Source organism: Coturnix japonica, chromosome 9, assembly GCF_001577835.2.
Source record: "Coturnix japonica isolate 7356 chromosome 9, Coturnix japonica 2.1, whole genome shotgun sequence".
NCBI lineage: Eukaryota > Metazoa > Chordata > Aves > Galliformes > Phasianidae > Coturnix > Coturnix japonica.
The window spans coordinates 9,086,121-9,103,966 of record NC_029524.1 but is presented as its reverse complement, the minus strand read 5'-3'; the positions used below and the strand labels follow the sequence as shown (position 1 = coordinate 9,103,966).

Genomic DNA, 17,846 nt, shown 5'->3' with positions numbered 1-17,846 from the left:
TTTGCTGGATTAAAATCATAGAACCCTTAGAGTTGGAAGGGATCTTTAAAGGTCATCCAGTCCAAATCTCCTGCAATAAACAGGACATCCACAGCCAGATCAAATTGCTCAGAGCTTGGTGCAGCCTGGCCTTGAAAGTCTACGGAGATGGGGCACTGACCACCTCTCTGGACAACCTATAATAGTGCCTCATCACCCTCCTTATATCCAACCTAAATCCCTCCTCTTTAAGTTGGAAACCATTTCCCCTTGTCCTGCCACCATACACCCTGCTGAAGAGTCTGTCACTTTCCTTCCTGTAGCTCCCCTTTAGATACTGAAAGGAAACAAAACAAAGCTCATGTTATTCAAGAGGTACTTTCTTACAGCCAAATCTAGGAATTACAAAAAAAATATCCCTAAAAGCTGTTATTGAGGAGTGATCAATCTCCTTATGCCTAAGTATTTTATCTAGGCAATTCCTGAGAAAATTGCATCACCTTACAGATGCACTCCAGCTATTAAGCTGCTTTCCTTCCCTTTCAGGGTGTTGTTACTGACTACATACTTGTCAGCTAAATAGGAAAATGTATTAAGCAAGAATGCTTTGCAGTGTGTTCTCATTTTATTAGTCACTGGGTGCTTGATCATATTTGATACTATTAAATTTCTTCCCTCTCAATTATTGTTGTCTCCAAGGTTCTCTTTTTGCTAAAGTAATCTAATTGTCTTCTCTATTGGTGATACCATCTAATTTGCAGCTGTTTATAAAATCCACTTGTGAAAACTGCTTTCATGCCCATTTACATTTGAAGGTCCAATCACAGGAGCAGGGCCCAAGACACACCTCACTCAACCTTTCTCAATTCTTGGATGCCTTTTGTAAGATGACCCAAGCTGCCTACAGGAGAAATTAATCTTGTAATATGTTCTATTCCCTTTTGTCTCTCTTGAATATTTTCCCCATGAGGCATTGTACCTCACATGTTTTACTTAAACCTACATATATTTGATCTGCTACCTTGACCTTGCCTAACAAATCATTTATCTTATCAAAGAAAGATACTGCTCTAGCCTGACGCAATCTGCTTTTGTTAAAACACACTGCGTTTTATCCAATTTTCCATATAACTTAATGTCCTTGATTACCCTTTTCCTTCCGTATTCAGAGACTTCGCTTAGTACTGTGGACAGACTAGTGCAGCTCTTGTACCCCAAAATATTTATAATCTTCTGTCCTTGACAGCTATCCTAGGTCAGACAAAGCTGTATTTGTACATATGGTCAGGTCCTAACTGTGCCAGTCATGTACTTTCCCTCACAACATTTTTCAATATGAAAAAAAACCTTTTAACTGAATAAAAACGTCCTTGGAAAATTCTGACTTTTCCTTGAAGCGCTATGCGTCCAAACCGAGAAGTATTTTTATCTGAGAAATCTAAAATATTTACATTATAAATGCTAACTTGTCACCTCTCATGAATTGTTTTCTGATCAGAAGGAGCTTCCCTTCTGACATGCAATAGACAAGAGCTGAAACCAGAATAATTTCCCACTGTCATGCTTAGAAACAGAAATTCATAGATATTTCTGTCTCTTCACAAGCAATTGCCTGAAACCTATGGAAATACAGAAATAGCCAAAGGAGCTGCTCTAATGTAAATCCAGTAGAAAACAATTAGAAACATAGGCAAAAAAAAAAGTATTTGCAGTAAAGTTATCCCAAGCCTTTACCTGGATCATGACAATGCCAATCATCCAAGAGGGACAGATGAAGGGAAATTTTCCTTCTTAGATGTTCCTTTGGCTAAAGTGAAATTAAAAAGAGGCAATTGCATTTAGGTCTTTCATGATACTGATATGACAAGTCATCAAGCTGCTACCAACTACTGTCATACTGGACAGGGAGCTGATCCTGCATCTGGAAACTTTACGTTGTGTCTCTCTCATTCAAAATCTCATCAACTGCCCAGATTAGCATCTGTCCCTGGGAGATGAACTGCCATGGGCAGAAGCACTAGAAATATCCTGCCCCATCACAACTTCCTTATTTTCCCCTGTTTTCCTAGATCCGGGTATCCCCAGCTGCTTGCTCTCTTTCATAGGTATAGGTAGGATAGGAATAAAGCAAGCTGCAGCATGGAGAGACATTGGTCTAAGCTCTCCAGGGTGATACAGGGCCATGTACAAAGCTAGTATTATAGATACCGTGATAAACTAGTAATTTTTATATTGTTTAGCATCATACTTACATCTAAGCACCTCACTAAGTTCTCAAGATGCCAAATTATGCGTCCTCTGCACTCTGTTGTTGACAGACTCCAAGCTAATGATTATAATTGAGTGCAAAGGCAATACAGATTTGTCAAACTCATTCAATAACTACAGGTTCACACGCAAAGATAATGAAATATTTATTCCACTGGCAGAGAGCAAAAAGGAGCTTAGAGGACGTGCTTGCACAGAATGTTACCAAGCTAAGTGAAGCAGAGCTAAATAACTAGAAAGACAGGGATTAGCAATTAAGGTTACACAGACAATTTAGGACAACAAGGCACATAAGAAATGAAGAAAATAAAAAAAATAATAATAAAAAAGGCTTAAAGATTAAATGTATCTTGGATACTAAGCTGACTATCAGAAAAAATAATGAGAGCAGTTCTTGACTTTGCCACTGTCAAAGTGCTTCTCACAAGTGAAATAATTAAATTTAAAGAGAACAAATTTTAGCACAAGGGGTCTCTAAATTATCCAACTCTGATCTCCTGGATGTCAGGGACTCGAGTTTTATCCTGTATTGATCTCAGGAGCACATATAAGCACATACCTGTGATGTATCCACTTCTGACCATAAGAAAAAAGTCAGCAATGGAGAGTTTACTGCTTCCCTTAGGAATGTTTCCCACTGGCCAGCTACTCACTTCTAAAACATCGCTTTTTTTTTTTTTCTTTTCTTTTAGCACAGATATCATCATCCTCTATTTATTTACTGACAATTTCCAGTATCAGGATTATTTTTTTACATGATGATACTTAAAGGGTTCATTACATCACTGGCTTATTTTGACTTTTCATTTAGTTTTAATATTTTTGAGGCAGAATGAAAGGGATTTCACATTTTTTTCAGATTGAAAGAGATCTTACATCTTTCTCGACATTTTGAAACTGCTTTAAAATATGGACCATCACACTGGGTAGGAGTTCTTCAGCACTAGTCCCACAATCAGCCTTTGTAGGTATTGACACTACTTTTATTCTTAACTCATGGCCTACATGCATTGTTCCCCCACCCCAGACATCCTTAGCTTCAGTCCACAACTGCTGCAGAGACTTTTGGCTCTTCGCATTTGTTTGTTGCCAGCAATGCAGCTAAAGGAAATACACTGGAGTGAAAACAGCTTACAAATCAACTAAGGTGTGACTGCACTGCCTTTATGGCGACTTAATCTATATCATCCATACATACATTTTGGTGAAGTTGGTGAAGTTACCAATTATCAAATTTTCTACTGATCACTAAAATCTGCATGGAAACACTGACCAATCCATGACAGTTCTCCACCAGCAAATACTGTTTCTAGTCTATCAACTAGCCAGTTCTTAATCATTTTAATGCATGTCTTATTGATACTTTAAAGAGCTAATTTCAATCATAATGCCATTCCAAATGTCTTACACAGCTGATTAAGTGCAGATCATTTTTTATCAATCAAACTTGTAATTTCTTCTAAGGATAAAATTAGATTTGTCTGACAAGTTCTGTTTTCTATACCTACAATTCCCTACAGTCTTAGGAGTAGGTTAAAGAGATATTACCACTCTACTACAGTTATATACTACCCTGAAAGTTGCAGATAGAAAGGTTCTGAACACACAGTCTATGGTTCTCCATCTCTAAGTTCCTCATTTATAGACATAGGATCAGTTTCTAGTACCACGTATCACAATCTAAGATCTTACTTTAAAGAATGTATATTGGGTGATTTAAAATTATGATTCACTAAGCCTGGGCAGGTCCTTTTGTTTTAATTATTTTTTAAAACTATTTGTAATGTTAGGCCTCTTTTGTTATTTGACCACAGATTCCACAGTAAGCAGGGGGAAGATAAATGTTGAATAGTTTAAAAATCATGTCTTCAAAGTTTAGATAATGTCTAGTGCAAAACAGCAACAAATCAAAGGCCAAGATAAGTACATTTATTTGAGCCTTTTTTATTTATTTATTTTCCATTTTTTTCCTGAGAAGAATGTGACCTTTCAGCCAGCTCACTTCCTGGTAGAGCACTGCTAACTCTATATCTACTCAGACACTACATAAATGTCAACCATTTGTGTAAATTCCATTAAGTACTCAAAATATGACTATATGACTATTACTGCTAAGACATCCCGTAGGCTCACAAGTATGTTTTAGATTTCCTGGTTTCCTGACTCTCCACGGTTCTTGCCTACCACCATGGATTTTAGAAATCAATTAAAAGTTGTCATCCTCCTAATAGAAGTGACTTTAATCTGGATTAGTAACTTAGACATAAATCTCATGTATCTGGTGAGGAGTTCAGAGCCAGGATTTTGTCAGATAGAGGAAAGAAAAGAAAAGCAGTGATCTGAGTGAATATGTTTCTTAAACAAATCACAGTCATGGAACTGCTACACTCATTTGTATGCTTTATAGCTGGCTTCTTTTTATGGGTGACTCATGTCTGAAACCCCAGTAGCTGACTTCTCAGGCTATAATGAAAATCCAAGAACAAGAAAAGCTCATACTCATTCATACTGCTCTTTACTTTCCCCCATCTTTACTACTGTTTGCATTTGGGTCAGTGCCTGCGTTGGTACGTGTGCATTGCATTGTACCAATTAACAAAGAAGATAATAAACTAAAACAAAAATACATCTCAGATTGTGTCTCCAGAATTCCCTTTTGGAAGCATAATGTACTGTGAGATGCGAGGTAGGCAAGCCTTAACAAAATGGCTTAACCTCTCTGAAACTGCTGCCTTAATATCCACAACATCTCTTGTAACATGTTAAAGTTATCCTGTAAAAAGGATTACAGAAACATTTTATGCTTTAGCCAAACACAGCGATTACAGCATCACAAGGACACAGATTTTCTCATGCTGTGGCAGATCCAGGTACCACCGTACTGATTCACCAGCAACAAATAAAATTAAAAAAAATCCTCCAAGTATATTTCATAGTTTGTGGAGCAGGAGACCTAAGGTCTATCACCCCCCTCTTCCCCCCCCCCGCCCCCCTGCCATTGTCTCATCTTTCACAGTTCTAAGTGTGTTATGGTATCAGATTATACATGCCTTTCTCACACAGCCTGTGATTCCTTCAGGAAGCGATTGCTGAGAGTTGAATACCTGCTGTAAAACTATATATCTTTTTTTGCCTGAAAGTGAGTACCTTTTCATTTTGTTAAGTCCTCACATACCCTTAAAAATGTAGGAAAAAGGTAGAAAGTCTTATATATGCTCAATGCAGTTTCTAATCTAAAATTCCTACATTTGCAAAATGATATTCCTTCCAAAGCTCCAATCAAGCAGAAGTCATCCTGTTTTCCCACATTCATCCAGCTACATTTCCAGCTGTGCATCCCAAAGCTCTCCCATCACAGCACATTGCTCCCAGTACTGTTCTCTAGCATTCACAGCCTCCCAGGGAACTTTTTCCACACAAAGACAGATATTAAGAGTTTGCCCATTGCACTGCAGACTACACAATAATACAAAGTGTGAGAACAGCTATCCTAACTGGAAATAGAATGCTAGTTTTTAGATCTGTTTCTATATTTCATAAACTTCTCCAGTGATCAAAAGGCAGATTAATCTCTTAATATGGATCATCTGTACTGTTATTTTAATCTGCCATTATTCCTAAGCAAAACACTTCATTTAACCAATTTAGGATTTTAAACTGTAATATTAGGATAAATACCTCACATTTATTTCTCCTTGCATTATTAAAGCTGCTATTATTCTTGTTCAGTAAAAATCTTTCTTTTGCTAGTATCTCTGTCATCATTCATTATCCTCAATTGTTCTTCACTCTGAAATTTCCATATATCTTCATGAATGTTACACTATGAGTATTTTCTAACTGCTTTTTCTCTACTTTAAAATGTCCTTTCAAAAGCAAAGATCTGGCTTGCCAGAAGGCTGTTTTCTTTGGATTACAGTGGAACATATTCCTGCACAAAGTCTTCCCTTCTTCAGACACTGAGCCCTCCACCTCTTAATGTGCTTTCTTCACAAACCCATTAGAGACTTTCAGCTTTGCCCAGCTAGCTAATTGTGCACATAACATGGGTCACACATCAGAAAAAGCTGCAAGAGAATCTGCAGACATAATCTTTGGGCCAATCTGCTCACAGGAGTAAAGTTTCTCAGGGGATGTATTAAACTAAACAAGCTTTCTGTTAACAAGGTTTTGCAAAGGCTATCCTGCTCTCAGCAGCTCAGCAAGATTAAAAGACTTATTTTTGACACTCCCTGCATCTCCTTTTTTCATTACCTAACAGCCTATAAGCACAATATGTTACATGAGTGAGTAGAACATTATTCCAAAAATAGTGATAGAACATGTCCCAGTTTACATGCTACATGGTCTTTGAATCTTCTCTCATCTGGAATGAATATCGTTTCACACAAGTATACAAATAAGCAATAATATAATTTTATGACTGCATGGTATGTTATTTTATTGCTATCAGCTTTGCCCCAAACTTCACCCAATAATGATCATCTTGGTGCTCCGCTTTTATATTCAGTAGGGATACCCTGTGGTCAGAGATGTGTGTATCTTGTACATTTGTATTACTACTGACCTGTCAGTCTCAACTCCCTGCCAGGAATGGTACCAATCCTCCTGGAAGCTACACTATGGCACACGGAAGACAGGGAGGTGATATAAGAAAATCAGCATGGCCCCACCAAGAGTAAATCCTGCTTGGCCAACCTAGGTGGCCTTCTATGGTGTTATAACTGCATCAATGGATAAGCAAAGAGCCACTGACTGCATCTTTGCAGACTTTGGTAAGGCCTCTGACACAGTACCCCGCGACATCCTTCTCTGTTAAAAGAGATGGATTTTATGGGTGGACTGACTGCAGGGTCAATTCCAGAGAGTGGTAAGTAGTTGGATTGGATGACCTTTAAAGGTCTTTTCCAACTCTAAGGATTCTATAGTTCTATGATATTGAGCCAAGAGATTAGCTGTCTGGCCTATCTTCCACTGCTTTACCAAACAGCTTTCAAAAAACCTTCAGAGTTTTCATTTTCTTTGGAATTACTGATTTCTTTCCTTCTGGCATGATTCCCATCTCTTTATTTACTTGTCTTTATTTCCCAAGCTTATGATAGAGAAAAAGATTGTTGTTTTTTCTAATACATGTCATTCTTTACTTTTTTTTTCCTTTCAAAAAGATGAATCATCACTTCTGTTTCTCGGTTTTTGTCAGTATTCACAAAAACAGGTAAGCATATAAAATGCATTGCTCCTCCAAGCCCTCCTTTCACATTCATAGCTCATCCTTTTCTTACACAGTGTTGAAGGGTTTTGTTTGTTTTTTGCAATATTTTCTCAAACAGGATCACATTGCCCTTTCAAGTAGCACCTCCATAACCAGAATCATTCATTGCATCTTGGCAAAGAAAGAAGCTGGCAGTTTGTTAGAAAATATCTCCATACACCTGTGGACCATTTTAAATGTAACTGTGCAGCTATACCTAGAAAGATAAAATAACAAATTTCCTGAAAAAAAAATGCCAGACTTCTTTTCCTATTTTAGCATAGCTTTGATACACTGGCTTGAGTTCTCAATCCATGTCACCAAAGGACTGCATGCAAGAATATTATTCCAGCTACTGCTTGCAGAATTCTAGCTGTCGTGCTTTGCTTTCACTGTAGTATTTTACATTCAGGTGAATTACACACATCATGATTGGAAGGTATTGCTCACATTCCCTTCTTCCTAGCCATTCCTCCTTCCATCTCCCTCCTGGTCTCTCAACTCTCTATTCCAGTAGCAGAGGCCATGCAGTGAGTGCTAATCCCTGTAACAGTATTAGTAGATGCGAGATCGTCATGCCTGATATTTCTTTGTGAGAGGTTTCTAGAAGCTTTGTAGCTTTCATTTTATTTGAATCCAATCTTTTCTTAGATGTGACTGAAGTAAGTTGTTAAATCAAAACCAATTATATTGACTGAGTTTAACATTTAGATTTAGCTTTCCTGCATCTTGAAAATGATCGGGCTTGTGGGCGATCAGTATTAGCAGTGCACACAAACAGAGCCAGTTCTCATTTTTCACACATCCATTTTTTGGGTTCATTCTCAAGCAGGCAGTAATGCCAAGAACATCCTCCTGAAACACCATCTTCCATGCAGAGCACAGAAATCCCTGCTAACTCTCTTGCTCTTCCGCATCTATTCCCTCTGCCAATTACTGGGGCTGAAGTATCTTATACAGCAGATGTGCTTCATGTGAAGAGCTTGAAAGTGATCTCATCTGAGGCAGATGGCATCAGACTTTTTAAGGTGTTAAGGTTCTAGGCACAGCCAGGTCACAGCACTGTTCCTCCTTTCTAACTCAACAGTTTTTCTCACTCACATCAGTGCTATAACCAAGCTAAAAGGTTTCCCACAAGCAAGTCTCCTTTCTGCAGGGAAGATTACCATTCACAGCACAGGTACTATACTCAAGCTACACATATAAAAGTTTTCAAGGGTCCTGCGAGATTTCCTACATCTTCAAATACACCAGGACTCTTTTTTATTATTATTATTTTCTGAGAGGAAATTCCTTCTATGAATATCATTGCCATTTAGGTTTTCACAAGTTTAATTATTTTAAAGTTTTTATTTCTGTTGTTGACTTTGACATCAAAATTATTTCATAGCAATCTATCTTTTTTTTTTTACTTTTTTTCCTCTTAAAATTTCCCTGATATAGAAGATGCTGTGTTTGGTTTCTTATATTTCGCCTCAGGAGCTCTGCTTTTTATGTCCTGGAGTAACATCAAACTTTAGATACCTAATTATTAGCTAAGTCTAATCTAGTTGTTAAGACTCTTCTATAGTCAAAGGGAAAGAAACTCATCTCAGTTTCAATTCCAATTAGCTCAGACACTGTAGGACAAGACTGCCTTGGGATTTGCCTATGTTTCTTTATTGATGAAAGACTGCTACATTAGCTTTGTTCTGCATATCCTGCTATAAAGGGTCTGCTGGTGGGGAAGACAGATCCTATGAACGATGCCAATTGTGAAGCATGCACTTTTCTCTGAAAAAAAAAGTCACATACACCACACCAGTAATACCCTTTGTATTTTTCTTTCTTTTCCTGCTCTGTAGCCCAAGGGATATCCTTCTATCTTACTGTTGTTGTTTTAAAGGGGTTTTTTTGGAGAAGTTTACTATAATACGCAACTCTGAGAAGGCTCTCAGCCATTAGTCTGTAATAGAGAACATCTCTTTTGCATTCTCCTATACAGTAACACATTGAAAGCTGCCTCTTTATTACATGCCTTCCTATAATGAATTAGATAGCTGTTTTCATAAGTACCCCACAGTATTTTCATTATATATTATTATGTTTCATGGCATGCATTCCACATCATAACATTTACATATATGTAACAAATTTCATTCATTCTCACTGAGGCATTTTAAAATGTTGACATGTATATGATTATTTGGTTGCATTCTGATGAGAGGGGTGGCTGTTGTTAAACAGATGGTCATTTCCTTGTTTTCACATTATATAACTAATATCAGAGAGGTTCTTTCTTCTCTTTAGTTGCCTCATATAGTCTGTCTCTTCCAGAGCTTTCTTACACTAATTTGCCTGACATTCACATCTGTTCACATATTCCATTTGAGTACTATACGAGCATTCTCCTACCCTTCCTGATGTCCTACCCTTCTCTTTTCAAAAGTAGCTGCGTTATCCATTCATCAATTATCTAAGCAAGTCTCCATTTACATCTCAGATTTTTTTCCTTTGCACGCAAGTGTTAAATTTGGGAAACAATAGGCTTCAAATAACTCGAGCAAGATGTCTCAATTTTCTTCTTTTCTTCGAGCTCTCAACTAGAAACCCATGGTCTGCAAATACACCAGACATTTTACTCAGTGCATACCTGATAACAAGCCTCTTATCTGTCAGCAGCTACTTATCTGTAAAAAGACTCAACTAAGATTAATTCTATCAACTCTTTCCATTTTGCACACATCTCTACAGTGCTTCTAGTTTCAAAGCTGAAACCTAACAAATTTAGTCATATTCAGAATAAAAGACAGAGTTTGTTTTTTGGGTCTGACTTTAAACCTGGTTTGAGAACCTTAATGTCAGACAAACAGACCTTCCAGTGAGGATGCATTAAACTAGTTTTTATTACTCCTGATTTTCATCCACCCTCCCTGCCCTCAGATGTGACTGAACCTAGTAATCACTTAAAGAGACACAGTAATTCAGCTTTGCAGGTCTGCAGTATGATTCCATTTATCCTCAGTTGTTTAGTACTTCAGATTTCAACAGTGATGAAATTATTTTTTTAGTCAACTCCATTAAAAAAAAAAGAGAGAGAGAGAGAGAGAGTCACAGACAGACAGAATTCATTAATGTTGACTCTAAATTAAAATATCACTTAGAACAGAAGTAGTCACTTCTCTTTAGCTTTCTCCACAATGCAGTTTAGCTTATCTGTACAAGTTAAATCACCTTAAATCCTGTGGTATTTTCAAAAATATACTTGCAATTCTAATGATTGAATTTCACATAATCATGCTCTGCTTTTTTTTGAACCACCCTACAGCAAAGAAAGTTCTGTTGTACAAGAGGAAAGATCATCCTCCTTTATAAGGGTCAGGAGGAGAAGCCCCTCTTTAACTTAATCTGCTCTGTGTGCATTTAAAAGTTGGAGATGTCTCTGCGCCTCACCAGTTCAGTCATGCACACAAGCTGTTGTATAAAGTAACCAAATAATCGCAGTCAGCTGTTAGCAGTAGCTAGCCACGTGCAGAACTTAGCCAGATAATCATAGATTTGTGGCTTGCTTGCTCCTATGCAAGCATTAAAAAAGAAAAGGAAATATTTGCTCTTTATACTATCACACAGCTAACGTTAAACTCCTTCTCTCTTTAATAAGTGAAACACTACCAAGTCGCAAAATAAAATATGCTCTTTTTATGGAAAACACTGAATGAACAGAAATGATATGTTTTCCTTAATATGTTCTATACCTTTCTTCATAAATACAAAAGAAAGAAACTCATGACTTAACTAATTCACAAACCACAATTTAAGTGTTCACAACAGGGTAACTTTCAAAATGAAAGCTGCAGTACTAAAGAAACCTTCAAAACACTGTACAATGGAAAGATTCTGGGAGTGGTGATATTTGACTCTAGAGACTTAAGCCTACAGCAGAAATGTTAACACCCAGCAAAGCAGCATTTAAGGGCATACTTGGAACAAATCTGTACTTATAACACCAGCTTACCTGCTTTAGGAAAATAGTCTTAAAGAAAAACTAGATGTAATTCTGACTTGTATCACAAGAACTCCTTCACTTTGGGGCTTTTTAATAGCCAATATTGTAGTGTGAGAGCATTTGCCTCCTTAGGGAAGGGTGGAATTACACTGAGTTACACAGCCACCATTATGTGAGGAGGCAAAAGGCAAAAACACCTCCTGAGCCAAATGCAGTACTTCATAGAGCTGAAGCTGAGCTGCCATATGTATTTATAACTGTGGTCACTTCTGCTCATGGGATTCGGTTGTTTTTTCCCCCTCTTCAAACTATAAATTAGTTTTTTCTCAAAAGCTCAAGTCAAGCAAACAGAAAATGAGGATGTGACTATCACTGCTTTTCTCTTTAGCAAAGCCATCAGACTTGGACTTGCTCCTCTAGCAAAAGAGAAATGCATTTCCTTTAAGTCTTTGAGTCAAAACAGTCACAACATTTCTGCCTTGCTATTTTTCTCTTTGAACAGCCTCATATCATTAAGTTAAAAACAGTGATTTTACCAACATTCTCCAAATTGTGTCCAATGATGACATTTTAACAAAAACACGGTCATTTCAGCGCATTGACTGAAAGAAAAATTGAGATTCCAGTTTCTTCATTCTGAAACCAGGCAAAAAACTGTTTTCAAATCCCAGAATTCCTTGCATAATGGAATTATCAATATGTGGCTACTGACATTGGCATTTCTCATCAAGATAAACTGACAACTTTCATTTGAAGATTTCATTCATGTTGCCTGTAGTTTTATAAATAAATATATATTTTTTATAATTTTTTGTTTTGCTTTTGAGGGGGTGCTGGGTAAAAGTAATGCAATTCCTATTTTTCCCTCTGAAAAGTCCTCAAGATCTTCCCTAAATTATCTGTACTTAAAGGAAAGATCTCAAATTCCACCTTGAAGACCTGAAAGTTCAGTTTGAATATCACATTGTACAGCTTTGAAAAGTTTGCTATCTATGTGCTTTCTACAGAACCAACTTCTGTTTTATGAGCAACTCCCTGAAGGTCCTGTTGCTTCTGAGCACACTGCATCCTCCAGCAGCCCCTGCTTCACTTGCTCAGCCTTGTCAACCCCAGCAAACCATCTGTATGAGGTTCACTTCAGGCCACACTGGCCAGACATACACAGATAAGACCCAAAGTGCTGTCTTCCTGACTGTCTTCTCCACAAAAGCATTATCTTTGTTTATTGCTGAGCAAGAAGTAGTCATATGATTCAAATTCAGAAAAGGAGAAGCAGAACAAGGGAGCAGGCAAACACTGACACAGGTGCTGAGTCTGGTGACAATGAAGAAGGTAGAGGAACTGTGTCCAGCCACTGGCGACCACAGACTGGAACTGTCAGGCCAAAGGGATGTTCAAGTAACAAGGGTACAGGTTTGTGAGAGTAAAAGCCAGGACATACAAGGACACAACAAAAAATTTAGTATTTGATTACATGAGCAAAAGAACATTAGCATGGCCAGTACTATACACTGATTCTAAGATGGATCACACATGTGCATATGCAGGCATGGCAAACTCAGTTTCCCAACTTCAAAACCACCACACCACTTTTCCAATAATAATAACGCTCTTTAACATAGTCCAGTATCTGAGCCATGCCTGTCCTGCCCATGGAGAGCTGAAATGCAAGTCTAAGAGTAGGTTGCCTGATGTAACATCTTTCTGCTATCTTTTCCCCAGTCCTGCTCTGGAAAGGTATAGAAGGCAGTATCTTCTTAGTTCTGCAAAGAATTTTACACTTTGGGGTTTTCCTCCAATTTTTAAAGCAGAGTTAGTGCAAAATCCATCTTATTACTGTATTTAAATTCTTTCTCCCAGGAGATGCACCCAGAACAACTGGAGTGTGATAAGATTTTTTTCCAGCCTTAAAATGCTATAACCCATGTCTGATATACTCTTGAAATGCCAGCATCACACATGGATTAAAATTCCCCTTTCATGCCGCACTGAACAATGTGATTACGTCTGTAATACTATAAAGAAACCGTGCCAACAACAGAGAAAGCATTTACAGCACTGGTCATTAAAACATGACAAATAGGCCCAGCAAGTTAAGCTCTTTCATTGGACTGAATAATTAATTACTAGTTAACTAGTAAGGAGCAAGAAGTAAATAATTTATTACAGAACCAAAAGCATCATAACAAGATGGAGAAAAATGACTTCACTTTAAGCAGCATCTTCAGAGACTGAAAAGCAAAAGCACGGACAATGCAAAACAAATGTGAAAAGGGATTTAGAAGATCTATCACAGCCCAAAATGAAGTCTTCATGCAAGTTTACACATAGCAATCAAATACTTGCTGAAGTTAATCCCAAAGGCAGTGGTGGCTCAAAAGATTGGGGAGAGGAAAGGGGTTAGGGTAGAAATCCCCACATTGAAGATTACTGCTGGCCAAGTAGTCTGCCTGTTTCAGCATGCATCCCCTATTCCCATCTGGTATGATGCTGGGCTTCATGCAAGCACGTATGCTGCCTGTGCAAAGCACAGGAGATAAACGGGACAAGTTAGACTGAGGGCTGTATAGTTCGCTATAAAGTTATAAGCCTGCATAGACATGAGGCCTCACTAAGAGATCATGGTTTAAAGAGGAAATGCAGAGAAATACTCATCTTCTGTTTCTTACTCTGGAAGAAAATAAAAGAACAGCACAGAAGGACTTAGTATAATCATGTGAAGCTTCCATTAAAAGCCTCTATTTTTCACACTGGGTATGACAACTCAGTGCAAACACTTCAAGTTGTTTGTACTAACAATGCCAATATTTCCAATGATGAAAAATCTAGAATTAGGCTCTTATTTGCAGATTTGTCTTTTCTAATCAGGTTTGTTTTTTGTAGTGCTAAAATCAAAACAGCTTTAACTGAAGCCTTCCATACTTTGCATTTTAAAAGCAGCTCTCAAATACTTGGCACTTGGGAAGTCTTTCCCTTCAAGATTCAAATAAAATCAGGTCAGGAAGGTTTCTTGTTTCTTTTCCTACTCCTGCAGAAACAGAAGGATGTAAACTTTCCTACACAATCCCATCCAACTGACACTTTGATCCCACCTGGATTGTTGTTTTTGATCAAATTTGTTTATTTAAGTGGATTCAACAACCATCTTTCCCACTAACTCAGTATACTATTTAACTTTTGGATGAAGGACTCACAATCTTCCGATGGAAATTCTTTAGAGTTACACTGAAGAAAATACACATACAAGTAAAAGACCACAGAACAACTACTATGGCTGTAGTATGAAAAACAGCCAAGCACATAATCAAGTCTCAGTTACAGACTGAAAGGCTAGAGGGTTTATCATGACTCAATTTCTTCAGTCAACAATCAATAATGAAATTTTTCCCTTGCTTGCAAAAAAATAAAAAAATCTGACAGACCTGTCTGAAGAACACCAAAAATTACTTGGCAAGTAAAAATAGCAGAGAAGATACGTCAGCTTGAGGGAGCTGCTATTGGCAGACACAAGGTTGATATATTTGCTTAAGATGAACAGGTTTTTCTTTCATCTCAATAAAGCACTTTTGGATGAATAAAGATAGGAGAGACGTGTGAGACAATAACATAAAGCCTGTTCTTAATGTATTTGCATGCTTCTATGTAAAGAAGCATTGATGTAAAACAGATATATTGAATGTTGTAAAACAACTGTGTAAAACAAATGTATTCAATGCTGAAGGTAGAGTGTTACAGAGAATAACATTTGTACGTTCCTCAGGATAAAGAAACATGATATTTGATGAAATATTACTTGTCAGTTGAAGAAATGCACTGATCTTACAGAAAACTTAGTATATGCTTAAAAACTGTTAGCTACTGTTCTTACAGAAATAGCTGATACAATTGCATCTTATGCAATTATAACAGGAAATACTTTAAAAAGATCACACTTTTACAGCAAACAGCAGATGAGAACAGCAAACAGGATAACCTAGCGTGTATTGCATTCCTTCCAATTCCTTCTCCCATTTATGTACCCCATGACATTCACTTCAGCCATTCTGCTATACTTCAGGACAGATTTTGAGCATCACATCCGAGACTGGTGAGAGGTAAAAGTCAATGCAATAATGGATAAGTAAATAAATGCTGTTTTGTTTGTTTCCATCTAGTTGGGTGATTGCCCTTATGCTTTACAAATAAGTTTCTATAGAATCATCTTAGTATCAAATCCATACAGGAAGCTTTCTTTAACAAACATCACAGATACTTGAAGCCTATTTTAACACATGCTGGTCCACCTCTCACGACGACATTACCTGGATGGTGTAATCCTATTGCCAGACTTCTGACCAGCCCCAGTGCATATGGTGTAAGTACCTAATTTGGTTAATGCTATTTGAAGTGTACCCCAAAAGTCACTGTACTCAATGAAACACTGGCACAGTGCTTTTCCTAAAGCCTATTACTTTTACAGTGTAGGATTATAGGGATTTTTTCAGGGTTGTAGAGAGGGGTCGCAGAAGGTGCCATGCAAGAATAGCCATGCATACTCAGCTAATGAGTCAGATTTTAAGTAACTGAGTCGGATGCTGAAAGAAAGCATTGGCTGTTCCATCCCACTAATGCCAGTGATATTTAAGCACTGAAATTATCCAAGAGATTTGAATAGCAAATTACACTTCACAACTCTGTCCAAGAGCTGAACATGATAAGCAAGTATTTGCCCTAATCATCATCAAGATTTCTTGAAGATCGTAAGTTAGTAATTAAAACAATAAGAAAATAAGGATATTCAGTGAAAAGAATTGTATCTAACCTGTTCTTCATTTAAACCTTAATAAAAATCCTCTTGAATGTTCTTTCACTAGTATTTTTCCTTGTTTGAAACATACAGGATCAGCTGAAGAATGAGGACACAGATTATATCATAAATAATGATGAGCTGACCAAAAACTATGAAGCATCTGCTCAGACACCAGTGCCTCCACAGGACAGAACAGGCTGCAGCCAGGCAACAGCCAAGGAAGATTTCTGTGAAGGAGACCTTGGATTAGGAGAATACAAGCTCCAGCTTGAACACACTCCAGGTCAAACTCAGCTGAATTTATCAACACGAACAGTGTAATTTTAGATTGTAAGAAACAAGTAAACCAAAGAAATAAAAATACAACTACACAAACAAGAAGCAAGAAAATGTACTAAGGTTTCTTAGTTTTCTTTGTTGTTCTTTTTTTTTTAAAGATGTTACCAAATAAGTTCTGGTTCCTCCACTGAAAAAAAAAAAAATTGTATCATCTGTACAACAACAACAATATGAAATTCTTCTTTACTGCAGCACTTCTTATTAAAGAAAGATACAGTACCGCCAGTCCACTCTAAATCCATTACAGTCGCATGTTGTCTCAGGTGGCATTTGACTGCATCACATCCCTTACACATGTACACTTTCCTTTGAATGTTGCTTATAACCTTTAGTCTGCTGGGATGAAGACAAATACCTTCCTAACATGCTCAGAGCACGTCTAATACAAAGCTTCTAGAATCTCTCTATTAAGACTGGATTCTCCCAGGCAAAAAAAATATCTCCTTTCACATATTTATTTTACTGTTTCATCCTGGTAGCACGGTCAGCACTAGTTAGAAAAAACAAGAGGAGAATTTAGGTATGAAAGCATTGATTATATCTGCATAAATGCAGCAATGAAATAAACATGGAGTCAATCACACAGCTAGATGTCATATCCCTATTATTGTGTGCTAGCACAGATGAGCATTTATACCTACTAAATAGGTAGTGCAAACACAAGGAGAGAGTCAGGCTATCATTAGGCCATGTGCTTTTTCTCACCTCCAGAGTTTCAACAAAGAGCACATAATATTCCTGACTAAGCTTTTCAAATAGGGTCACCCTTAACACACACCACACATCAGCAGCAAATTTTTCATCTTGGGGAAAAAAAATAATAAAAATTAAAAAGAAAAAAAAAAATCAAGCCATCCTCATGAATGATTGTAAAGACAAATATATCTTGATTTCAACATAGATGGAAACTGAAATACTAATTTAAATATAATCAAACCTCAGTCATTCTTTTCCAGTCTAATTAATTAATAAGTGTGACTAGAACAGCTGCTTTAAGCATTAAATTTGCACACTGGAATTCTATATGCTGTTATGAAAGATCAGAAGCCTAGTTTGATGTTTTATTTTCCCCAAAATAATAACCAAGAAATTTCAAAGGATCTTCATTCACACGTGGTATAAAATATATGTCACAATAGGTTCTGAGAGAAAGTAATGAATTGCCAACTCTCCGCTTTGCCTTTGTGCAGTGAAACAAACAAAAACGTGTAACAGGTTGTGAGAAGGGATGGAGA

The 17,846-nt window shown here is 37.3% G+C and overlaps 1 protein-coding gene across 1 annotated transcript in view; it reads left to right on the top strand.

Moving 5' to 3' along the window:
- SLC9A9 (solute carrier family 9 member A9) overlaps window positions 1-16,666 on the top strand; it is a 147,339-nt gene extending 130,673 nt beyond the window's left edge. The window contains exons 16-17 of the mRNA XM_015871486.2: window positions 15,732-15,837; window positions 16,363-16,666. Of these exons, the coding sequence (XP_015726972.1) occupies window positions 15,732-15,837; window positions 16,363-16,593 (337 nt within the window). The 3' untranslated portion in view covers window positions 16,594-16,666. The remainder of the gene's footprint in view (window positions 1-15,731; window positions 15,838-16,362) is intronic.
- The last annotated feature ends 1,180 nt before the right edge of the window (window positions 16,667-17,846 follow it).